The sequence below is a fragment of the Ochotona curzoniae genome, unplaced genomic scaffold (genome assembly GCF_017591425.1).
Source record: "Ochotona curzoniae isolate NIBS_2020 unplaced genomic scaffold, NIBS_Ocur_1.0 patch56, whole genome shotgun sequence".
NCBI classification, from domain to species: domain Eukaryota; kingdom Metazoa; phylum Chordata; class Mammalia; order Lagomorpha; family Ochotonidae; genus Ochotona; species Ochotona curzoniae.
The window spans coordinates 696,134-722,179 of NW_024467035.1; the positions used below are offsets into that span (position 1 = coordinate 696,134).

The 26,046-nt window shown below is 37.4% G+C and overlaps 1 protein-coding gene across 4 annotated transcripts in view; it reads left to right on the forward strand.

Moving 5' to 3' along the window:
- The window catches only part of LOC121168093 (receptor tyrosine-protein kinase erbB-4), a 984,643-nt gene that overhangs the window by 685,505 nt on the left and 273,092 nt on the right, over positions 1-26,046 (forward strand). For all 4 annotated transcript variants that reach the window (XM_040997858.1, XM_040997859.1, XM_040997862.1 and 1 more), the window contains exons 6-12: positions 2,002-2,120; positions 4,745-4,886; positions 6,533-6,646; positions 7,857-7,983; positions 18,517-18,590; positions 21,083-21,173; positions 22,120-22,319. In XM_040997858.1, coding sequence (XP_040853792.1) covers positions 2,002-2,120; positions 4,745-4,886; positions 6,533-6,646; positions 7,857-7,983; positions 18,517-18,590; positions 21,083-21,173; positions 22,120-22,319 — 867 coding nt within the window. The remainder of the gene's footprint in view (positions 1-2,001; positions 2,121-4,744; positions 4,887-6,532; positions 6,647-7,856; positions 7,984-18,516; positions 18,591-21,082; positions 21,174-22,119; positions 22,320-26,046) is intronic.

Consider the following 26,046-nt stretch of genomic DNA (forward strand, 5'->3'; position numbering starts at 1 on the left):
TGGAAAAGTAAAAGCAACATGTCATAAGTATAATAATCTCTATTTATTCTTAGCAGAGTTAGTGGTGATGATGTGAAACATTTAATACCTGTATCTCTATCTTCAACCCCTTTAGATCAGTACTAATTCCAACTCCATCTTTAAAATGCTAAAATGTAATACACAGTGGTCAGATAATTTGCACATACCACATGAATGATCTTTGGATTTGAGTCTAGCCCTTCTGATTATCAGAGCACTTTAATAAGTTTGTCTTCTTCCTTGCCCATAAGCAAAATAACAGGTTGTATTGTATTTATATCTGGGAAAATTTAGAGTAAGCATTGCTAGACAGAGACAAGGTTTTTAACGTGGAAAATGCCTTCTGGGAAGGTCATATAAGTCACAATAGCATGTGCAAGTCAACTAGAATCACCAAATATTATTTCTGTTCGTGAGACAAAACACATAGTGAGAGAAACCAGCAGAGACAGGGATGGTGCCAGCTAAATGGAAGAATTCTCTTTACTGCCAAGGGTTTAATCCATGAGTATTGGATGACCAGTAAGTTTCTGAATGCCAATCAACATTGATTCTGTAGTCACTGGCTTCTATTTTCAAGCTATCACATTTAGAGAACAAGGAGGATTATTTGGACAGAAAAGGTGAAATCTGAGTAAACTTATAGGACAATACACTAATTTAGTGATACATTTCTGAACAATGTTGCAATAGAAAGCAGACAAAAAAGGAGGAATATTCAAAATATAATTATTAGTATTTAGTATCTTTCTTAGCTATAGGAAGTGATGTTGAAGGGAAAGGAAATAGAAAGTGAATCCCAAATGTGCAACTGAACTACTGGATGTATCCTACTTCAATGAACTGAGATTAGGAACAAAGAAGAGAATGCACTCAAGGTGGTGGTGATGGGAATGCATACATCTTGGAACACCTGAACGGGTATCTCCGTGAAAGACTGGGAATACACTCTGCAGCTCCAGAGGGAATTTGGTTGAGATCTGACCGTAATCTATCTGTAAGTGGTTTGTACAGGATGAGATGAATAGTTTCATGTAGGCGTAAGCCTGTGGCCCTAAGAAAATAAGACAAAATCTGAAAATACTGATGTCTAAGTGCTAGGGATTGATAATAAAGCAGTAGTGAACAAACCAAGGATGGAATATTCAGAATGTTAAAAGAAATAATGCCGAATAAGAAACGTGCAAATCACGTGAGGATGTCCCTCATTTAAAATTTGTACTTTGAATATATATATTTTTTGAATTCTCTTTGGGAGAATTGAAATGTACAAAATTGTGACCATGTGAATATACAATTGATGCACAACCCATAATATCTTCTTTATTAAGTAATGCCTTGATATGGTGCCATCATCGTGAAGCATGAGACTAATGAAGATTTTGTTGTATTTACTGTAACTTTGTCATTACTCCACTATCTCTCCTTTCCTCTCACTCTTTCTCCCTACATTCTTCTTCTCTCATTAATCCTTCCTTCCTCTTTCCTTCTTTCTTTCATACTCATTCTTCCTCTCCTTCTTTCCTTCAAATAGAATACAGAGTAAATTAAGGGAACTTTGGTGTAGCCCTTCATGCACTGAGTGCTGGAAATCTTAAATCCATCTCTGAGAACATCGTCTATGTTAAGACCTCATTGTGCTTGTGTGAATTGACTGCATGCCTACTCTTTCCCAACCTGACAGATGCCTGGCTCACTTATTTCAAATTTGACTATTTCTTGTTGAATAATTTCTGTAAAGCGTTAAAATTATTTAGGGAAATGAAAAGGCATACACAAACAAAATATTCATATTGATTTTTAAGATTTTTTTTTCTAGCCACTTGAAAACTTAGTATGTTAGATGCTAATTGAATTGAGTCATTGATGGATTGAGTAAATAGTTTTTTCATAACTCAGCATTTCTCAGCTGCTGCAAAGAAGTTCAGAATTTCTCATGGTGATCGACTTTAATGCAGGTCCCATCTCTGTCTCCTGCAGTGACAAGGACAGTGTGTGCAGAACAATGCGACGGCAGGTGCTATGGACCCTATGTCAGTGACTGCTGCCATCGAGAGTGTGCTGGAGGCTGTTCAGGACCTAAGGACACGGATTGCTTTGTATGTCTCCAACTTCTCCCTTTGACTTCTGGGCTGCTTGTTCCCTCTATCTCAGACACCTTGAATCCTTAACATTTTATTACACCAAGATCAAGTGTACCCATTTTAGGACTAAGAAATGGCACTGTGCCCTGCCAGAAAACATTGCCTTATTGCAATGGCTACTGTTGAACTGCCTTATTTTCTCGTACTAAGTGAACTGTGTCTTTCTATGATAGTTTTTCTCACAGCTGAGATCTATTGGAGAGCATGAAAGAGAACATATTGAAATACCTTTCCCAAAAATGCAGTCACTGCATGTTTGTACTCTTGCATTATTGAGTGCCATGAATGTTTGTCATCACAATTTATTTTGTCAAACCAAATTTAAAGGCTATGACATAAATGTCAGACTTTCTCCAAGGTTATGTTGTTTTCATTGCACATTTAAAGCAATTTCCAATTTCATCTTAAGGAAAGAGGATGCTTTTCTAAAAATGGTCATTTAGAGTTAGGGACCCCTTTTAGTTATGTTTTGACATCATGTTCTTGATGTGAGACTTTTCATTGTTGGGAAGGTATATGAGTGCTTCAGTGAGGTATGTTGATTTAACTCAGTTCCATACTTGCTAAGTTCTTGTTTCATCATTAAAGTAAAAATCATTAAAAAAAATCTTACTGCTAAAACATATATTCTTCAGCTTTTCACAGTAGAATTGAACATTGTTTTTCCAACTGAACATTAATTTCATAACTAGGTGATAAAAATTAAAGTGCTAATGAATTCTAATTTCTGAATTAAAAAAAAACTTTACAGGAAACTGTCATTCTCTTCTATAGTGAAATAAAAATATAGAGCTGTATAAGAGGAGAAAGAGACAGAGGAAAGTAAGCCAAAATGCTGAAAATTAAAAATAATTCTGAGCAGGTCGTGAACTGAGAACTTTTCTCTAGTCTATTGCCAGGATAGACAGGACATAGGAGAGTTTGATTTTGACAGCAGGGAACACTGCAGGTGTTATATTATTAATTCTAAAAAAAAGCAATAATAAATATCAACAACTCTCAGAAATTTTGCACTGAATTCTTTTCATGGTTCCATTGTCATGACAAGCAGAGTGCCTAGGGAGGGACAGACTTCTTATTTCATTACTTTTATGGAATGGTCCAGTGATTCCACTGTGACGTTCGGTACAGAATATTCAAGAATTCCAGACAGAGGCCTTGATGTAAGTTATGTTTTTTGTTTGCTGTCTTAAAGGCAAAGTGTTTATCCTTCTGGCATATGTTCTTTCAGACCCAATCTGTGTACTGCACTGGGCAAAGTATGTCAGCAAAGCAATTAGAAGGACATAGTGAGTTTTATGTCCATAAATTAAAACTCACTGAGTTTCCCAGATTAGTTTTTAATAGATTATTTCTGGAAACTGTCATCTTAGTGACAAAAACATCATCAGTGAGTCTCATTCTGTTATGTATCGAGTAGACCATCATCGGTGAAATGTCCTGTTTGTGACAAAGTGTTTGCAAAAACAACAATTGATGAAGTAAATGTTATGAGGAAACAGTGAACTAATGCTTATTAATCATGGATATTATGACAATTTATGATGAAATGCAAAGCATAATCTTAGTTCACATTAACTTTCCTTCCTAAATTGTTTTCTATGGAGGCTTAATTTCTTAGTTAAGAGTATTAGTTCGTCAGTCCTTTTGTTAATGTTCTAATGTATTAATACGTATTTCCTAATACGTATTTCCTGACTCTCCAGTGGTTTTTAGTTCTTCAATTAAATTGATGTATTCTTAATGTACATGTATGTCGGCAGAAATAAAAAATGTCTTCTTTGAATGTGTACTGAGTTTTACAAATGGTATGGCACGTTGAAAGAAGTCAAGCAAGAAATGATGTCACTGCAGCTAACTATAACTGGTTTATCTCGGTACATCTTGGCATTAAGTGCATTGCATTTGTACTCAGTTGGTCACTGGTCAGCGAATTTCTTTAATTTAAATGGCCACCACTTTTCTCACCACTCAATAGTAATCTCTGTGTTTTGTGTATTACCTAACATACTTCAGTCTCCAAATATTAACTCCAAAGAATGTCAAACCTATTGAACTGCAGACTTAGTTGTCAGTGGTAGGCCATAAGAATAGCACAACATCTTCTAATAAATATGAGTTTAAGGCCAGGAAGTATTATGGCCCTAAAACTTTATACATGAAATACATTGAAGTTTTAAAATAATTTTAAAAATAAGTAAAAACGTAAAATATAAAATGTATGGTTACTTGGTACTAAAATATAACACTTAAGGGAATAAAGAGTGTATTAAATCAAAGGTTCATTTATCCCTTTGAGCTAACAAAGAATTTAAACCAATGTTCAATGTCTAAATTAGTGGATGATTTTTAAGTAGTTTAAAAATCAGTAAGTGATATATTTACTGACATTAGACCAAAAATTTTATGAAATTTTTTAAATGCAAAAATGGCCATACAATTATTAAATTTGCCATGTTAACGAAATTTTTCTATGCTAAGAATGCAACATTCTCATAAAACTGTTATAGCAGTACTGTTTAACTACTAAGTGTTAAGAAATTTATTTGGAAATGAAAGCATTTTTTCCTATATTTCAGGCCTGCATGAATTTTAATGACAGTGGAGCATGTGTTACTCAGTGTCCCCAAACCTTTGTCTACAATCCAACCACTTTTCAGTTGGAGCATAACTTCAATGCAAAGTATACCTACGGAGCATTCTGTGTCAAGAAATGCCCACGTAAGTAACACTGCAAAAATAGCCAAATTAAGTAGGTCATCCTTCAAAAACACTGGGATTTTATTCACGTTAGCATAAATTTGAAACATCTAATAACATGTAAACTTCTAATGGTGTGAATTACTTTAGATGTTGTTACTATGATTTTTATTCTAAGATCAGGCTACTTTTGTGTCCATACGAAATAAGCAATCAATATCATAACCCAGAATGCTAACCTGGGATAGGATTTTTTCTTACAGACAGTCCTTCAAGGCCATTCCTAAGTGAGGTCAGAGAAAGTGCCATTTCATTTCAACTTACACCCACATACCAACTTCCATGTTTACTTTCCTCTCTCAGTTTATCAGAAGTGCCCCACCCCAATTTGAATGTAACCATAGGTATGAGCTAAGTGTGAAATCCTATCCTACTGGATGATAACACGAGGTTCATAAACACCTGTTTCTGCAATTTATTTGTGCTATCATTCATACCCAATCCCAAATATGTTACTTCCGCTTTATGAATTTGCTGTTGGATCAGGCCAACAAAATCTATTTCAAATAAATCTTTCTTCATGATGGCCAATGGTGGTCACTAGGTTAATCATGGAACAACTATTAGATATTCCATCCCTACCAGAACCCAGAGTATGGCAGGAACTTTTTCGTAAATGGTATACAATCCCATACTATTGATAGCCTGACTTTAACTCTAAAAAACGATGGGTCTCTGCTATGATTTTCCAATTACTATAACCCCACATGGTATGTTTGCCCACCATAGGTAATTCCAACCTAGTAAAACAGAATCCCTTGTGTCTTATTGTCCAAGTAGCACAATTGCTTCTAAGAAAGCCTGGCCCTGTGCCATGTAATTATCCTTGGTGTGAATCCCTTAAGTCTAGAAATCCTCTATACTATTGCATATTGGGCCAAAGCTACATAGTCAGGCATGGAGATTGCTACTGTAAAATATGCAGTGTCCCAGAGAATGCTGCATTTTCCCTTGCTATGGAAGATTATACATGTATGTATATATTTATGAATGTATACACACATGTATATATTAGAGGGGTTGTCTTGGAATACCCTAGATCACTGGAATTCTCAAATTTTCACTTAAGTGTAAGGTAGGATTTTTTTGTGTGTGTGTTTCCATATTTTCCCAAAGTACTATGTTTTCCATATTTTTTTAAATGGAAAAATACAAAACACTTCCATGGCACTCTGAGAATGCATGGTAAGCATTTCTTCCTGCGTATGAACTGCACTCACTCAATTCAAGGCAGTTTGAATTAATCTTCATTTGTGCTACGTAACCTTGAGATATTTTTAGACTTCAAGCTTGCATCATGACATGAAATGGACTGGAACTATTGAAAAATACAAAGTAAATGTCATGTCAGTTCCTAAGAAATCCACTCTATCTTGGGGTTGAATTCAGCATGTAGAATGCAGCTACACAAGTCTAGTCATCCTTTACACGGACTGCCCAGGGATCTGAATACAGAATGCTTCTAAATTGAGTGCATAGAAAGAGTTGTTTGAGGAAGAGACATATATGCTCAAGAATGCTAATCATTATCAAACCCTAGAACACTTTGTTTTGAACTTTGCGTGCTGAGAACTAACAGCTATTTTACTTTTTCTCTAAAAATTCAGATAATTTTGTCGTAGATTCCAGTTCTTGTGTACGTGCCTGTCCCAGTTCCAAGATGGAAGTAGAAGAAAATGGTATTAAAATGTGCAAACCTTGTACTGACATTTGCCCAAAAGGTGTGTAATATTTGAATTTATTTTGATTAGAACAAGGGACTATACCTAGGTTCTTCATTTAAAAAAAATACATGTTTATTTGAAAGACATACAGAGAACAGAAAGAAGGAGCAAGAGTGTGAGAGAGAAATTTCTATGTATTCTTTTTCTATTTTTACTTGTTCACTCCCCAAAGTCTGCAAAGTCAAGAATTGGGCCAGATTGAAGCCAGAAACCAGGAGCTTCCACTGGGTCTCTGCAAGGTTACAGCACCCCACGATTTTGTGACATCACCCGTTACTCTCCAAGGAACATTAACAGGGAACTGAGTCAGAAGTGGAACAGCAGGGAAAAGAACTGGTGTTCACATGGATTGCCAGCATATGAGGCAGCAGCTTAACTTGCTGTGCCACAGCACTGGCCCCTCGATCGTGTTGAGTAAGCTAATAAAATGACCTTCTCAGCACATACCTGCTCAGATAACCAAACATGTTCATACACACTTTCTACCACTAGGCAGTCCCTAAAGTCTAACCTATCCTGTTAGTATAATTTACAGGTTTTCAATTGTGTGTATATGTACTAGAATGGTCAGAAGAAAAATTAGGTAGGAATTAGGAATGAGTTACTTAATCTTATCTGTTGCACATATTAAGGTTTTTGCACAAAACAAGAGGCAACATGATTATTTTAGCACCTACTATATATATTTACTTGCTTGTCACGATATACTCAGTGCTCTCTTAAGTTAAAAAAATATCAGGGGGGGTGGGTGGTGTATGTTCAAAAAGAAGATAAGGGATGTAACACGTTTTCCAAAACTGTTAAATAACTGTTGTAGATAACTCTAGAGTTTTAGTGGAGGAAGATCGTGTCCAGGTTCAGGCACACAAATTCCTCACCAGAATGTTAGTTAAATTAAGCAAGACAGAAACAATGTACATGTTTAACAAGCTCCTAAGGGTTTTCTTATTTTGTTTTGTTTTAGATTTTCAAAGTAATATCTTGGAAAAGAGTAACCTTCAGACATACTTTTGAAATGTAGTGTTCTCTCTCCCTTTTCTTAAATAGTCTTTAGAAAGCATAAATAATAATCAATAAGTATAAATATAAAAGTGGCTACTGACTCTGGTTTACAACAGCCTTATGTTGTTCTTTTAAAATGAAAGCACAGTGATTTTTGGCCAGAAGTAAGTTTTCCAGCCCCTGACTGTGGTTCTTGTTTCTGCAGCTTGTGATGGTATTGGCACAGGATCACTGATGTCAGCCCAGACTGTGGATGCCAGCAACATTGACAAATTCATAAACTGCACGAAGATCAATGGGAATTTGATCTTCCTTGTCACTGGTATTCACGGGTCAGTATTAAATTTCTTTACAAGACTTTTTTTTTTAAAATATAAACATAGTTGGAGAGATTGTATAGCTTTGTTAATTTGGTGCCTCATGTCCCAGAAGAGTTTTATGTTTCATTAATGTCCTCTGCCTGCAAAAGTAAGGGCAGATCACTGTCACAATGGCAAACTGGAGTTTTCACGTGTCTCTGCTTTGATTTGAAAATATTAATCTGTATTTGTCTAAAGCACGTTTATAAACATTTTCCTCAAAGACACAGCTTTTAGAAGACTTGGCCCCATCGCATCTGTGTTTATTAAGAAGTGTGGATATGTAAGATAGGGAATTTCAGATTCCTAATTTAATAGGTAAAGATACATAAACTAATTCAACATGTTTGCTTTCAAATGACACAAATCAATAAGCTAAAATTTGCATGAATTCTTACAGAAATTCTCAGTCCTGAGACAGTTTCTTTTCTAAGTTGGAATTGACTGCTAAAGTAAAAGAAATTGATTTCATTTTTGTGCTAAAACATGTGACATTGTCAGGATGCCTCCAATACAGAACCACCTGCTGGTTTTAACTGTGTAAAGAAGCAAGTTGGTATTCTTTAAACTGTAATAAAAATGTCAGTATTTTTACTTTATATTTTATCTATTTGTGTATGCTACTACTGAATTCCTAAATGTTAGTGCTACAGGCAAAAATAAAAGAATAGCACTTAGATATTTCAATTCAAAATCTCATTCTGAAAATATATCGTCTCATTTCTAGAAGCAAAATAATTTAACACATTATGATTAAATATGTCCACATGGAAATAGCAAAAGCAGTAGAAAAATTTGTTTGCATTCCAGTGATGTAACTCGTGTGTTATTGCATAAAGCTCTCTCCCTATTGTAACAGTTTTCAGTATGGGCCTTTACCTAATACTATATATACACCGTTCAGATTTGAGTCCCAAGAAATATTTTCTAAAATTAGGACTAAACTTTCTGATTTCTCCTTTAAAAAAAAAAAACATTTAGCACTAGTGTTCTTCTGTCTAGAATCCTATTGCTACAGTCAGTTGGAACTGGGTAACACCAACAAGCCATTTTGACATGGGACTCATATCACTAACGTGACCACAGTTCAGCTGAAATTGAATCCATTTACATTATTGCTTTAGCCTCTGACTCATTTGCCATGAGATAATATTTAAGTGTATCTTACTAAATATAGCATTTAGTGAAGGTAATATATCTACATTTTAACTTTTCAAAATCATATAGCGCAGATGAAAGATCATATCCTGATAATAAATGTCTTCTTAGAAACAGAATACAGTCAGTTGACTCATAGTGCCTATATCTATGTGTAAGTAATACATGTATGTCTAATTTGTCAAAACAGATCTAGGTCTATCAGTGTGTGGAGTGATTTGAAACCATATGCTCATGAATCACATGAGAAAGGTCGTTATACATATCAGGCTGCACATATCTCTTTCCTATACCAAGATTTTGACATTCTTTATTAATCTGAACAGAAAATGTCTAGATAATATAGCCTAGCTGCATGCATAATTTTTTTAAAAAATCATAATTCTGTGGATGTATTTTAAAGTAGACATGTGATAAAAAGCATTGGTTGGACAACTCTCAGTTTCAGTTTATAATGAGAGTAAGGTTTGGTTAGAAAGGAGTTAAATAATTACTCCATATAATATTACAGAGAAAAAAATGAGCAGCTGAACAGCTGATCAATAGAATAGAAAAGAACTGACTGGACATGTTATCATATGACAAAAGAATGAGGAAAAAGATTTTCCTGGAAATCAGGCCAAAATGACTAGAAACACCTACAAAGTGTGTCCAAGCATGAAGGTTTCCATACACAAAATCCTGAATGAGTGATGGGACCATCCTAGGACTGTGTAACACATGCAGCAATCCTTTGCTGTGAAAGACATTGAACAGTCTGCAGCTCAGGTTACCAGGTTATTACTAAAGGCCAAAAAATAGCCTCAAAATTTGGTTATAACTGAAACACCATGGCAGACGTGCCAGTTCCCCTGTAGTGAGATGGTACTGCCTGCATACAGAACTACTGCCACAATTTTGTAATGGTCAAGGGATAGTGAACCAATAAAGGGATCTAATGATTGCATTGCTTATATTCAAATTATAGCTGAAAAAGTTTGAAAAACAATTGATCAGATGATGTCTGGAATAGCTAATTTAGTCTTGGGTCATCATGGAACCTATTCATTAAAATCGTGGATTTATGCTATTTAAAAACTATTGTACGCATTATACATATAATTATCAGTGACCTAGATTCAGGTATATTCACTTAAGTAGATATAATATATGGACATGGGTATCTGTGAGTTAAAAATACACTGTAGAGTAGGGGCTTTGCATTCACAAGCTTACAGAATATTATAAACCTACTAATTCAACTTTCTAAGGAGAACAAATCATCCTGATAAATCCATACGAAAAGTGATTTTCAAAATAATTCTGCTGAGAGGTGTGGGTGTGGCTTTGGCTGGGACAACCCACACCGAGCCAGGCTTCCTGCTGGAATCCTAGCTCCCTGTCCACCACTGCGGAGTGGTAGGCAAATACTGGGTTTGTGGGCTTTGCCCACTGGCTGCCCGGCAGCGAGCTCTAGGATCTGGAGGGTCTGGAATTACTGCCGAGGGACATCGATGAATAAAGCCACAGTACATGTAGCTAAGGAACAAATCCTGAGGGACACTCAATGACAGGGTCACTGTACTTGCAGGTAAGCGAGGGGACTGAGACCTGTGGTTTGTAGGGAAGAGACGGAAGATCTGTGTTGATCTTTATTGGTCAGACTCATGTACCAGCTCACATGGGAGTCTGGAGTTGGGCTTGTTAGCATGGAATATTTCTGACCATCACATGACAGTCCATGTGAAAGCTAGGGTTGGGGGCCTAAGAGGATCGTAACCCATTACCTGACTGAATGTCAGAACAGAGTACTGGTCACATTAGTCAGGGCCATGAAACTAACCAGCACACGAGAGAACCAGGTCCAGTGGTAGATTCTGTGAGGGATATGTGGGCCAAACCCTGTGGAAAAACATGTCCCGCTGGTTAGCTCAAAAGTTGGGGTGGTGAAGGGCTGAGCTTAGCTATGATCATGGAACCTGCCAATACTCACAGGTACAGGGACCAAGAATAGTCTGGGTGCATCCGGGTCGCAGCACTCATTTGTGCATCCTAAAATAGGGTGTAGAGCGGGCTGGGTCGCAACATTCACCTAGATGAAGGAGCAAGAGCCTAGCACCCACAGGCATGGATGAGATCTGGGTCTGGGAGTGGCCTAAGTGGGGGGACTTGGGAAAATCCCAAGTGGGTCATAGTTCCTGTTGGTGAGCCCATTATCCAGCCCTTGGAATCATGCAGGCTGGGCAAGGTAGTTCCAACTGTTGGCTAATCTGTTGGTTGGTTTTGGAAGGGGTTAAACTGGGCATTGCCGAGCAAACCCTAGCTCATCAGCAAGTGCAGAAACCAGTGCAGGTCATGCTGGACTAGGCTGTCACACCTACCAATCTGCATGAGCCAGGGATGGGAGCAGACTGAACAGGGCCAGGTTGCAGCACCCACCAGTGAGAGTTGGGATTGGGGACAGGCTGGATCAGGCCAGGCTACAGCATCCAAAGGCAAAATCCAATATAGGTGAGGGGCTATGCTAAGCTGGGTCAGAGCAACCACTGGCATGAACAATATGTGACTGGGTGAAAGCCTGGTTTGGGAGATAAGGGAATGCCCTGGCTGGACTGTGGTTCCCACTGGTGAGTGTGAAGGCCAGAGTTGGGGCTGCTGTCTAGTGTGGGCAGGGTTGCAATGTTCCTCAGCACAAATGTGAGCTGGGCATGGGGTATACCAGACTGGGCTCAACTCCAACACCCACTGGTGTTTGTGAGAACGAGGTTAGGTATAGGACTGGCCAGGCTAGATCTCAGCCCACGCTGAGCCACGTGTGAGCTGTGTCTGGGTGTGGACCAGGCTTGGCTGGGCTGTAGCACCCAACAGTAAAAACCAGAATGGGTAAAGGCCAGTCAGGAAAGGCCACTGTTCCTGCTAGGACAGGAAGTAGACTAAGTAGGGCTGGCCCATGGACCCACTGGTGTGCAAGATATTTGGTACTGAGAGAGGTTCTGATGGAGGAGCTTAGGGAACTCCTCTGTTGGGACACAATCCCTGCAGGTGAGTACAAGAACCATGATAGGGAGCAGCCTGTATGAGGCTAAGGAACAATAACCACTGGCATATATTTGGTGCAGGTTGGGGGCAAACCAAGCTGGGCCAGTTCATACCACCTGCTTTGAATCTGAGCACAAGAATGGAGTATGGGTTGGGCCAGGTTAGGTCACAACACTAGACAGTTCCCCTGAGGGCCAGGACTGGAAGCCTGTTTGGCTGTGCTAGGTTGTAGCCACCACCAGCGTGAGTTTGAATTGGGGGTTGGCCGAGCCCTGCTAGGCTACAGCACCCACTGGCAAATGTGGAGGAGAGGCAGACTAGGCTAAACTGGGCCACAGCACCAAACTAGCACATGTGAGACCCGGTAGGGAGTCGGGGTGTGGATGATGGTAGGGGATGCTTCATGGGGCTCTCCTGCTGGACCACCACTCCCACTGGAGAGTGTGAGTTGGGATGGGGGCAGACAAAACTGGGCAGGTTACAACACCTGTTGGCCTCATGTAGGCTGGATAAGGGGAAAGTCAGGCTGAGTTGACTGCTCTACTGGCACATGAATAAGCAGGGTGAGTGTGGGTTGGTTGGGCTTGGCCGAGGCATCAGCTGACAGATGCTGCCATGGCTATAAATTCTGTCAAGTTCAACTGCAAGGTTCAGGAGTGGTAGTGGGCACAGTAGGGAAATAGTGGGCACCTTGCTCTTGGGTTGTCCCTCCAACTGGTTAGCATGAGAACCATGACTGGGACAGGCATGGCTACACAGAGTGGCACCTGCTGGCAGGTGTGTGGGCTGGATAGTGGTTGGGATTTACTAAGCTTCAATGCCCATTGACATGTATGAAAGCTGGGATGTGGGACAGAATGGACCAGTCTGCTGGTGCATACTGGCAAACATGGGAACCAGTTCAGGGGACGGGCTTAGTGGGGATTATTGCTGTTTATTTTGACTAGGCTGTAGCTGTCACTGGTTTGTTTGAAGGCCAAGTGTGTGGTGGGCAGGATCGGGCTGGGCTGCAATACCTATTGGTTTGTGTAGAAGACAGGGCTAGAGGTAGAACTGACCCAGAAATTGCAACCACCAGGCTGTGCAGGAGCTGACTGGGGGAACGGACTGTGCCAGACCCTGTATTGGCAAGCACAGACAAGAATCAGGTCTGGGATCACCCCAGATGAAGTTTCTTTAGGGATCCCCTGACTGAATCACTGGACTCCAGCTGTGGAGAGAATTGCAGGTTCCATGGTCTGACCCTGGGATGCATGTGTCAGAGCTGGGCCTCCTCAGTGGCTTAGATGGAGCAGTGGACAGCATATCCAGGTGCACATGAAGCATATAGTAATCTGTTGGAGACTGCAGAAGACATCTGGTAACACAACAGAGGATAGAGGACAGAACAAACCAGTGAGCTGCTCCAGCCAAGTGTTGGCAGTGAGTAACTGGGCAAAAGGAGAGTCTAAGGTGGACCAGTGGATTGTGGGGAGATTTCATCGTGCGTGGAGTGGTGAGATTGGCAGTAATTCAGAACTGTTGAACTATCAAAACTTCATGAGAAGGACCCTCAAAGCGTGCCCTACATCAGGGAACCTTGGATGATGTCAGCTGGCTGCCCTCCATCCCAGGGTACTGAGGCAGTTGGGAGGCTAGGTATCTTCTATCCTTCTATCTCCCTTTTCTCCAGACACAGGAAGGAAAAAAAGAGGATGTGGAAATGATGATCTCACCCACCCTCTTGTAGCCCTTGACCCTAATCACTCTAATCAACTATGTAAAAATCATCGAAAAAAAAATAATAATTTTAAAAAGATGTGATTTACAGAGAATCAGTTTACATGGATCAGAAGTAAAAACCTTCTTTGTCTTAACAATACACTCTGAAAATAAGAACTGGACTTTCTACTTGGGTAATTTGATGTAAGCTAGAATATGATTTGGTTTATATCTCTACCATGGATTGTTTCTATTGAAACTCAAAAGACTGAGTGGCAATCTTTTGATGTCAGAGTTTCTCCAGTTAAAAAATGAGATATGACTAAATGAAAAGTACCTATTTCCTCTGACTATTGTGGCAAACAATAGTAAGTTTAATTATTCATTTTATTGATTTGAAAGTACCTTGGATAAGGAGAATAAGCCTTCCATCTTTTTGTTCACTGTTCATATGGCCATGTGGCAGGGTCTGAACCAGGCACTGGAGCCATCATTTACTGCTTTTCTCAGGCCACTAGCAGGAAGTTGGATCAGCAGTGTACCAACTTGGAATCAACCCAATGCCCATGTGGGATGCTGGAGTTGCAAGCACCAGCTCAATGAATTTTTTATTTTTGGATTTGGATAACTTTATTTTTTTTTCTTTTTCTTTACTTTAAAATTTCATTTCATTTTATGACATAGTTTCATAAGCTCTGGGATTCCCCATGCCCTCCCCCCATGGTGGATTCCCCCACCTTGTTGTAGTATTACAGTTCAAATCCAGTCATGATTCTTTCTTTGCAAGCATGTACCATGCAGAGTCCAGCATCTTATTGTCCAGATAAATTCAACAGTTTCTTGGGGAGACCTTCTCTGGTCTAAAGGTAGAGCTGGCAGAATATCATCCCGATCAATTAGAAGCCCCAGCACAACATCAACAACAATTTACAACATTATGGAATTAATTGACATGGTATTGAGTAATCAATATGTTAACAACATATATCTTAACAACATCCTGCGACTACTTCATTGACATTTCAATTTCAGTTTATACAAGCTGACTTCATGATGAAATGTATTTTGAATGTATCAAAGCAGTTCTAATACCTTAATAATTGGTGTAAAAAAGAAAGAGGGATTAAAGGAAAGAGAAAGCCAAGAAAATGAAAAGTAATGAAAATCGATGCAGGAGAAGGCAGTAGAAAAGAAAATGATTGTTGACCATGTCTGGTTTTTGCACATCTCAGTGTACAACATATAATCTTTTATAAACATACCATACTCTTTTATAGACTATTTTGGAACCCCAATAAAGCTTCCTTTAATACAGACCATACTTCTTAGTTCATATGACTATGCATTATTAACCAGAGCACTTAAATCTGGAGTATGTGAAGTTAATATTGTCTTTCAATGTATAAAGCATTTTCCAAGATAAATAAACCATAGAAACCAAGCATCGATACCCTCAATCTCTAATATGAAACATATTCTGTATCTTTTCATTCTGGACTATGAAGTTAATTCAGTGGTCACCATACACACACACACACACACACACACTCTCACACACACTCACACACACACATATGTATGCATTCATCTATACACATAGGTATATAGTCAAGTATATGTAGTAAATATATGTACTTTTTTGTAATACTTAAAATGTAAATATTTTGGTACATATAATATATGAAGGTGGAAAAAAGAGGGAGAAGGATTTTTAAGGATGAATAATATAGGGCATAATAAACAGAAAACTAGCGAACCAGAGGAATCTTTTCTTTCACATAACTTCCTCGTTATCTCAAGTATTTTACAAACTAGTTTTTAGTAGTAGTGTATAGCTTTATTAAAATAGCGGAGATATTTGTTTAAACTAATGAAACGACAGCAATTATAATTAAATAGAAGAGTCTTCAAGAAGTAATTTTACCAGGAAATATTCATTTAAAATTTTAATAAATAAAAGGACTCAAGACAGTTAATTTTCATAATCAGTTCATAGCAAAGTAGTCCCATTGTCCAATAGAAACAGGCATTTGTTCCCAGTTTAGAAGGAGAAACGCATGGAAAGCTTAGTGCTTCTGGTTGTGTATGGGAATAGTCCCCTTTCATGTTTTGTCATGTCTGAAACAGTTCCTTTGCAGGTGTTTATAGTAATGAGATGCTAACTAAATAGGCACGTTGAGGTTGTGTCACAATGAGAAATTTGCAAGGTAAGGCTAACTTACATTATAGATGGCAATGATGAAAGACCGTGGAAGAGAAAATAGGTCTGGTGATAAAATGCGGTTTCAGTGGTAATTTAAAAATATGTTTCTCTCACAGAAACCTGAATTTGATATATAGATCACAGAACACAGTATCAAGGTACCCATGACATTTTTAGCTGTGAGTCCAGATAGGGAAGGTTTTGATTTTAAGGTACTATGGATTCCGTGTGGCTGTAGGGTGAACTCCCAAGAGGTATTTTAAAGCTATGAGTGGAATTGTCTGCTTATTTTACGAGAGTCCTAAATCTTGAAAATTAAGTGTATAAAATTTCTGTGGTCCACTAGGCTTCATGTTGAAGTCCAGAATTCATTTCATTCCTGGTAACTTGGAACTTTCTCGGGAAAACTTTGGAATGACCCAGTTATTATGTGCTTGTTGTGATTTTTGAGTCTTCCTCAGTGAAGTCACAATATTTAGTTAGATGACCAGGGAGCTCCGATACACTGCTTTTCATCAGAACAACAAATTCAGAAAGCTAGCTCTGATACTGTGGAACTTATAATTCCTCTTATGAAGATCTTTGTACACTAACATGTGAAGATAGCAAAGGTTTTCTCACATTATACACTGAATTTTAGGATATACTATTCATCAAAAACATAGCTATCCATTTCGTATTTCTTTACTTACAAATAGATTTTCTGGTTCATTTACTGGAAGTTGTATAGAGAGATTTCTGTGGCATTGAGAAAATTCTGATCAGTATTTTACATATGAATTAGAAAATGCATTTATACTGTGTGTCTAATCTCGGCAATATCTATGTTTGAATCTTTGGTAGCACTTCATGTAGTGCATCATACTGATTGCACGTCATAGCATGAAGCTGTAATTTAATCAACCAGCTTTTTTTTTTTTGAGATGTGGGGTGCTTTTCACTATAGAAGCATATGTTGAGTCAACCCAGAAATCCAATGCAAGGTGGTTCCAGAGATGAAAATTGCAGGACTAATAATTATTTTTAATGTTCAAATGCTGGAATGACAAAATGCTAAATTTCAGGTTAAGATTCCCAGGAGATAAGCCATAAACCTGTCTGCTTGTTCAGGGGAATGTGGTATTCCTTGACTGATAACCTTATCGATTATTAATAAGTGTACCCTAGTTATTATTTCCCAAAGAAAAAGAAGGTTGTTAGAGATTGGTTACAAAACAGTTACCCATGGCAGGAATAAATTCATGTGATAGCTACAGACAGGAATAAATTCATGTGCTGCTTAGGATGTGCGTAGGAAACCAGCCTCCCGTATTGGAGTACCTGGCTTCACTTGGATGCAGCTTTCAGGTTCCTGCTGCTGTGGACACTGGGAGACAGATGATGGCTCACGATCTTGGGATCCCATGACTAGCGCACAAGTCTTGGATTGAATTTCAACTCCAAGCGTTGGACACAGAAGGGGGAAAAAGCTAAGGGAGCTTGTTTGTCTTTTTCAGTGTGTCTCTGGATCTGAAATACATTGGTTCATAAACACCAGAACCTCAAAGTGTAGTTTGAATTGCCATGGAAATTTGGATTATGTGTTGGTTTTGTATAATATTCAAGTGTTCAAATATTTCCATATATTGTACCAGAGAAGTATTTTATGAAGTTTGAAATGGATAAAATCATTCAATTTTTAAATTTAAAAGTTACTTTATGTTCCTTTCTATATTACACTGATCTCTATCAATGTACTTTATTAAAATATTTTATGAGTTTAGAGACAATATTTTAAAAATCTGAAAAGAACACCACCTTATTAGCATTATAAAATTTGCTATAGTTTTTTAAAATGTTATTATAATGGCTACATAGTCTCTATGATATAAAACTAAGTATAAATAAGCTAGATGGGACCAAGATTATTATAAATAGTCCCTATGAGAACCAGGTTTTGCACAACGCTGTAATAACATGATCAAAATTCATAAATAGATGAATTTGGAGATAAGAAAGTGTTAACTTTATCTGTATTTATTTCAATCCTTTTTATGACCTCAGAGTATAATTTAGACTTTTTTTCAGGAACCCGAATCGACTACTTCTCACCATAGTTTACTCTCAGAATATGTACTTGCTAGTCAATAATCATTCAGAAGCAAATTAATCAAAATGGTTCATAGATAGATTTATAGTCTCTGAAAGTTCCTGTACAATAGCTGAAACTAAATTGTCGCTGTAACCTAGAAGAATATTTGAAGACATAGTATTTTGTGGACTCAAACATTTTCCAAAGCTGCCTGTCAGTTCTTCATGTCTGACATAGGACAATGTGGACAACACAGACTTAACTTTGCTGTTGCTGCTTAAAATTCAATTTGGATAAAATATTGATTGTCATATTTCTTACATGAATTTGGCTAAATCCATGTTTGATTTCCTAGGGATCCTTACAATGCAATTGAAGCTATAGACCCAGAGAAACTGAATGTCTTCCGGACTGTCAGAGAAATAACAGGTAATCTTTAGAAGTGTAATCACAATATTAGGAATTATGCATATTTGTGTGTTCTCTTGAAAGCAATATGTGATATTGAATTGAACAATCCATTTCAAAGCAAAGTCTAGTTTGTAAAATTGCATATAATTCTGAAAGTGGATATCCTACTCTTTAACTTTGGTGCATAATTTGAAAGCCAATGGAATTGCAAATCAAATATCTTTATAATTTTGATGCTGCTATTTTTGCAGCTATGAACTGACCTTGTAACATATTTTTGTTGCTATTTTTAAGATTCATTAATATACTTATCTACTTACTTACTTATTAAAAAGGTGCTGTTACAGAGAGAAAGAGAGGGAGAGACAGGAAAGATGTCATCTTCCAACTGCTGGTCTGCTGCCTCAGCATCCAAAGTGGTTGGGGCTGGACCAAGCCAAAGCAGGATCTTAGAATTCCAGCTGAGTCTTCAGTGTGGGTAGCTGGGACGCAAGCACTCCTCCTGTCTTCCCATGCTTTCCAAGATGCAGTAGTAGGCAGCTGGATCAGAAGTCACATAGACAGGACAGGGACCAGCACTCATCGGAGATGCTGGTACTGCTTGTGACAATTTAATATGATTACAACACCAGCCTTAGTGAAGTCATGCTTATTATGTTTGCTTTTACACAAGCAGTACTATTGAGCATGGGTAACGTTAATTGATTACTCTTTATTTTTTTATTTTTTTTTTTTATTTTTTTTTTTTATTGTTGCTTACATTATATTATGTAGTACAGTTTTATAGGCGCTGGGGATTCCCCCCACCCCTCCCATAACCCTCCCCCCATGGTGGATTCCTCCACCTTGTTGCATAACCATAGTTCAAGTTCAGTTGAGATTCATTGCTTGCAAACACATGCCTAGCATAAAGTTCAGCGTCTTATTGTCCAGATAAGTTCAGTGGCCTCTTGGGGAGACCTTCTATGGTCTGAAGATAGGTCTAACAGGGTAGAGATCCGGTCAGTTAAAAGCCCCAACAAGGCCTCAGTGTCAATATACAACATTATGGAATTAATTGACATAGTAATGGGTAGACAATATGTTAAAAATAATGCAAGTTCCATTCTTCGAAACATCTGGGTTGAGACAGTATCAATGACAGGTTCAGAAAATAACCAACAACCAAACAAAAAATTACAGGTTAAATCAAGGCAAACATGTGGTATCTAATCTTTTGGGATTCACTCATTTCCCTTAGCATTATAGTTTCCAGTTGTGCCCATTTAGCCACAAAGAACTGCATTTTGTTTTTTTTAATAGCTGAGTAGTATTCCATGGAGTAGATGAACCAAAGCTTTCTTATCCAATCTTCTGCTGATGGGCATTTCGGTTGCTTCCATGTTTTTGCAATTACTGATTGTGCTGCAATGAACATAGGGATGCATGTTGGTTTGTCGTAAAACAGGTGTTTTGGATACTCCGACTTTCTAAGAAGGACACCAAAAGCAATAGCAGTTGAGAACAGAATAAACAAATGGGACCTCATCAAACTAAGAAGCTTCTGTACAGCAAGGGAAACAATCAACAAAGTAAAAAAGCAACCCACAGATTGGGAGAAGATCTTTGCACACGATATAGGCGATAGGGGGCTAATTTCCAGGATATACAAAGAACTTCAAAACAACCAAAAACCAAAACAAACAAACCACTCAAGAAATGGGCACGGGAAATGGGCAAACATTTCACAAAGGAACAAGTCCAAATGGCAAACAAACATATGAAAAAATGTTCCAGCTCCCTAGCAATAAGGGAAATCCAAATTAAAACATCGATGAGGTACCACCTAACACCAGTAAGATTGGCCCACATAAACAAGAACACCAACGACGCTTGCTGGCGAGGATGCGGGGAAAAGGGAACCCTACTCCACTGCTGGTGGAGCTGCAAATTGGTACAGCCTTTATGGAAATCAGTCTGGAGAACACTCAAACAACTCAAAATCTGCATACCATATGACCCAGCAATAGCACTCCTAGGAATATATCCAAAACACCTGTTTTACGACAATTGATTACTCTTTAGATGGCCATACCCCTGGCTCAAGCCAGCAACCAGAATCCAGCAGATGCTACCTCCAAGTCTCCTACATGCGTAGCAAGGATTCAAGCACCAGGGTCATCTTCCACTGCTTCTCCCAGGCTATGACCAAGGAGCTTGGTGGGAAATGTGACAGGAGCCAGTGCCCTTATGAGGTGCTAGTATTGCAGGCAGTGACTTAATGCGCTAAGACGCAAGGCCAGTAATGTGTTTATTGTTTTTATAACAACTATTCTTGAATACTATGGCCAAGAAATTATAACATCTAATCCTTGAAGGATGTAATGGATTGCTTTAAAAAACAATATGTTCACTGTCTTTTTCTTATTTTCTACTGCTCAGCCTGTTTTTATCTTATTTCAAGGATAATCACCACCGTTACTACTAATGATAATGTTCTGATTTATTGTTCCTGTCCTTATGACTTGCAGGCTTCTTGAACATACAATCATGGCCACCAAACATGACCGACTTCAGTGTTTTCTCCAACTTGGTCACCATTGGTGGAAGAGTGCTCTACAGGTGGGTGTGTATGTGAAAAACAGCAAAACTCCACTGCTTAAGTACAGTATGTAAAAATTTCAGTCCTAATGATTTACAGATTTAGAGAACAGCAAGTTTGTGTTGTTAAAGATAAACGTAATGAGGATACCTCTGATAATGATGTGAAGTAGAATATATATTTTTATCTTTCAGCTACTTCTCAGTTTCCATAATAGTGTTCTGCAGGTATGGAATGAATGAGGTAGATCAGAAAACTGAGCTTTATTTTTGGATCCTGTGTTATCATAATAGAAGGTAACTTTGAGTGATTTGGTAATGGCTTAGTTGCATATGATATAGTCTTCTACCAGGAGGTTTTGTTTTTGCTTCTGATGCTATAATTTCACAAAATTCATAGGATTGATATTTCAGAAATTAATTCACAACTGTCCATGCCATACTGACCAATAGATGGACAAAAACAGAGCAAAATACTGTGTAAAATCTTAACACCTCATATTAGACTCACATGATGAAAACCTACCTTTTTTACTTTAACTAAGCCATTCCTTCATAGGGTTATCTCATATTTAATCTTCATGAAGATCTTATTTCTGAAAGTTATAGAAGTCAATTTATGTGAATGATTATCCTACGTATTATGTAGTCTTAATAGAAAATCTGGTTTTTCAGTAGTATAAAATTTAGGATTGCAAAGGAAGGGATGAGTAGATATTTTAGTGTTAAGTATCTCAGCAGAGATAGAAATATCATCAATATGCATAACTTCAGAAAATGGACATTCTCCTTTTAGGAAATCAGTTATCATTCTTTAAAACTGTATATAATATGTAAAGAAAAAAACGTTCTGAGTACACATGTATTAATTCCATCACCATTTATGCTGTGGTAGCATTCTTCTTGCATCTCATGTCCAGAAATTATTTATTATTGTTCCATTCTTTGCTTTCTCCTTTTCTCTTAGTGGCCTCTCCCTGCTTATTCTCAAGCAACAGGGCATCACCTCTCTACAGTTTCAGTCTCTGAAGGAAATCAGTGCTGGAAACATCTATATCACTGACAACAGCAACCTCTGTTACTATCATACCATTAATTGGACAACCCTTTTCAGCACAATCAACCAACGCATAGTGATCCGCGACAACAGGAAAGCTGAAAATTGTAGTAAGTACATTACCTGAACACTTGACACATAGAAACTTTGAAATTTTTTTTGCCATTTTACAGTAGACCAAGCAGTTAAAAATAACAGAAGACAGAATCACTGCTCTGTTTACCTAATCATTAAATATATATATATAATTTTTATATTTTTTTATTTATTTGAGAGGCATAGCAAAAAAAAAGAGAGAGAGAGAGATGGAGGGAGGGAGAGAAAGAGAGGGAGAGAGCGTTCTTCCATCTGTTGATACACTCTCTCTCCACAAATCGCTCAAGTGATCAAGGCTCGGCCAAACTGAAGGTCGGAGCCAGGAGATCCGTCCAGGTGTCACATGTGGGTACTAAGTCCCAAGCACTTGGGACATCTACCACTGCTTTCCCAGGCACATTACTAGCAAGTTGGATCAGACCTGAGACTCAAAGACAGGGCCCCACATGAGTTATGTCCATAGGCTTCACCTGTTACAACACGTTGTCCCCTTAAGCCAACCTCCATATAGGAAGGTAGTTATAACTACCAACATCCTATAAAGTAATTAGAAAATCTGCCTTTTTATGACAAATTGCATGTTTGAAAAAAATTCTTCCATAATCCTGGAAACCTTAGAAGATTTAGATACAGTAGGCAGAGGTAGAACCTGTGTGCATAAATGCTTAATAACCATCAAGGCCCATAAAGGTGGGAAACTCAACCTTTCTGGATCAAATCTGTGATTTCTGCCAGATTTCTGTGCAATTGGAGCATGAAATAACAACACAGTTTAGACATTTGGATGTGATAGGAAAAATGGGATTGTGTTTTGTCTGAAATATGTGAGAAACAGTGTTCAAATAGTACTTGAGTATTTCTGTTGCTAAAGTAGAATGTTCATTTTATGGATATCTTTTACAGGTATGTCATAATTTTTTTCTCTTTTGCTATTTACTGTTCTATTTCATCACTTCATTTTCACACTGAAACAAATAGTTTTTCCCATAGATATTTGATTATGGCATAGCTGTTAAGCACATTGAGATTCCAATGATTTGTGCTTAATTCTTCAATGCATTTTTTTTTACCTCATACATTTTAGTAAAAACATTTCTATCCTATAAGTGTTTGAACTGTGCATATATCTGTCTATTTTATTTACTGTAATTGCCAAATGAAATGACTCAGAATTCAAATAATCTGTTTATAACTGCTTATCCTTCTTGTAGATGTGATGTGTCAGTTGTTTTTAAAGGAAGGTTTTGCTCTCAATATCAGAACAATCATCTGGATAGAAGAAATGACTTACTGATATCTTGCTTTGCTCCAGAAAGAGCTGAAAGGCAGCCTTGATGAAAAGTTTTCATAAAATATCACATACGATTTGTGTTGAAATCATGTATTATATAGTTGGTTTTGTTACGTAAAAATATATTCTAGAGGAAGAGCTGTTGTATTGGGAGCTTCCTGCTTGACGTGAATGTTAAGTCATTCTAGATTTCTCTATTCAACACAGAATCTGGAAATTTAAAACCTAGTTATTTTTCAAAACATGCGTGATCATATGGAATAGAACTCTTCTTTTCATGTGGGCTGGATCCTTTCTTTGGCTTTCTGCGTTGCCATTGATTGAGACAAAGTATGCTCTGTCCACTTCTGTGTGTGTAGATGCCGTCAGAAAGTAAGTGATGCACAGCAGGTGGACAGAATGTTCTCGATGCTGATTTATAAATGTTATCTTAAATCAGGATTATGCTTTTTTTCTTTCACTGCTTTCAAAAACACACTAACAAGCCAAATAACACAGTGTACTGCTCATGTTCAAACAGAAGACATTAACTATAAAGATTTTATTAAACAAAAAACTAAGAAAGTAATAGAAAAAAAATGTCTCTGACACACTGATAAATCCTATAAGCCTACATATATCTTTTATCTTTTTGGTATTTCACAAAATAATCAGTTGAGAAGATGAAAACCCAGAACAAAATCCAATTTAAAAAAGGAGATGGGGAAAAATAGAGTTCAAATACTTGTTATTTAATATCACTAAACTCTTCAAAAATCAATCAATCAATAATAATAACAAAAAGTAAAAATGTAAGATGTTCATAGCCCTGCACTAGGAGGCCTCTTTGGCTGAATTTAGCTCCTTTTCAGATCATAAACTATTATCTTGTTCTGCATTCTTGGCGTTTAATTTGCAGTTAGGGAAAGAGATGAAGCAGTTAGAAGAAATACAGTTTTGTCATGCTACGGTATAAAACTGAGCACGTCATTCCTGAGTTTTTTAACATTGCAGAATAAATATGTTTTGTATGAAATCCATTTGTCAAAATTTGGACTTCAGTCTTGCAGCATTTTGAATACATAAAATTCACAAATGCCTACACTCTCAGAAACATGATTACCCTGTAACCTCAGAGACGCCACTGCTGCTGTTTATAGTGAATCTACGGTGGTTTCTCACTTATGATTAAAGCGTTTTTATCATCCATACCACTATCTGGAATAGGAAAGCCTGTGTGCTTCATTTTAAATGTGCTGGTAATATTGCACTTTTAGTATTGTCTTTATACATATGAAGAATACAGAGGTGTATATGCAATTACGGGCTACAACTCTTGATCACAATTGGGGATGAAAAATTCAAGTAAGTGTATATGCACACACACAAAGCATTTGCATGTAGATATATGGAGTACATACACATCTCACCCAGACGTACGTGCACATGAACATCACATAATACTTTGTCCTATATTTGGAATTTGCTTTCTTAGGTTACAAGGAGCAGCACCTCTCTATCTAGAAATAGTGGTATCTGGCATTTAACATGATTTAAAACAACAGGGCAATAAAATAAAAACTTCACCTTGCCTTTTATGGGTGACGGAAGTTTGCGCAATCTTACTCTTTGAAGTAAAAACTTCAAAACAGACTTTGCCATTGAAGCGATTGAGATTGATAGAAACTGAAGGACATGAAAAGTTAGAAGATTTTCTAACTTTTTATAATTACACAAAAGGAAAATAATAGGTGGAAGATATTTTAGGATGTGTTTATTATAGTACTTGTCAATTCTTAAATAATTTTAACCTACATTTCCAACACTGATGCTAGATATGCAGATGTAAGTATCATCCCTACAGTTAGAGGGAAGGAAGGAAGGAAGGAAGGAGAGAGAGAAAGATATAGACACATCTTCCACCTGTTGTTTTACTCCCAACTGGTCAAAAAAGCCAGGAAGGAGCTAGGTGGAAGCCACAGTGTTTAACTTTTCTTAATGAAAGTCTTCCTGTGGGACAGGAAAGGAGGATAATTGAAAGTTCTTTCTTTTAGTAACATAAGAAATACGCAATTTATTATTAAAGAGGAGAATCAGATTGTAATCTGATAATAGGATAATCAACAAATTTTCATGAGTTTGACCAACTCATTGTCAACATGGAAAGAACTGAAAAGCTAGTAAGGATAGGCCAGAATTGGAATAATTTAAAAACAATTTCTTGAGCTCTTATCTAGGTAAAGAAACTTTTAAAATATGCTCGATCTCTTAAAACATGTATTTTTTTCTTTTCACTTCTAATTATACTTTATATTTGACCTTCTGATTAGTAAGAAAAATAGTGCCTTGAAATCCATAAAGTATGCATTTTAGACTAACTGTATAGGAGACAAATGTTGGTCATGGGAGATACATAAATTTCCATAAATTATAAGACAAATACAGTAAAACTTTGGTATGCAAATGAATTG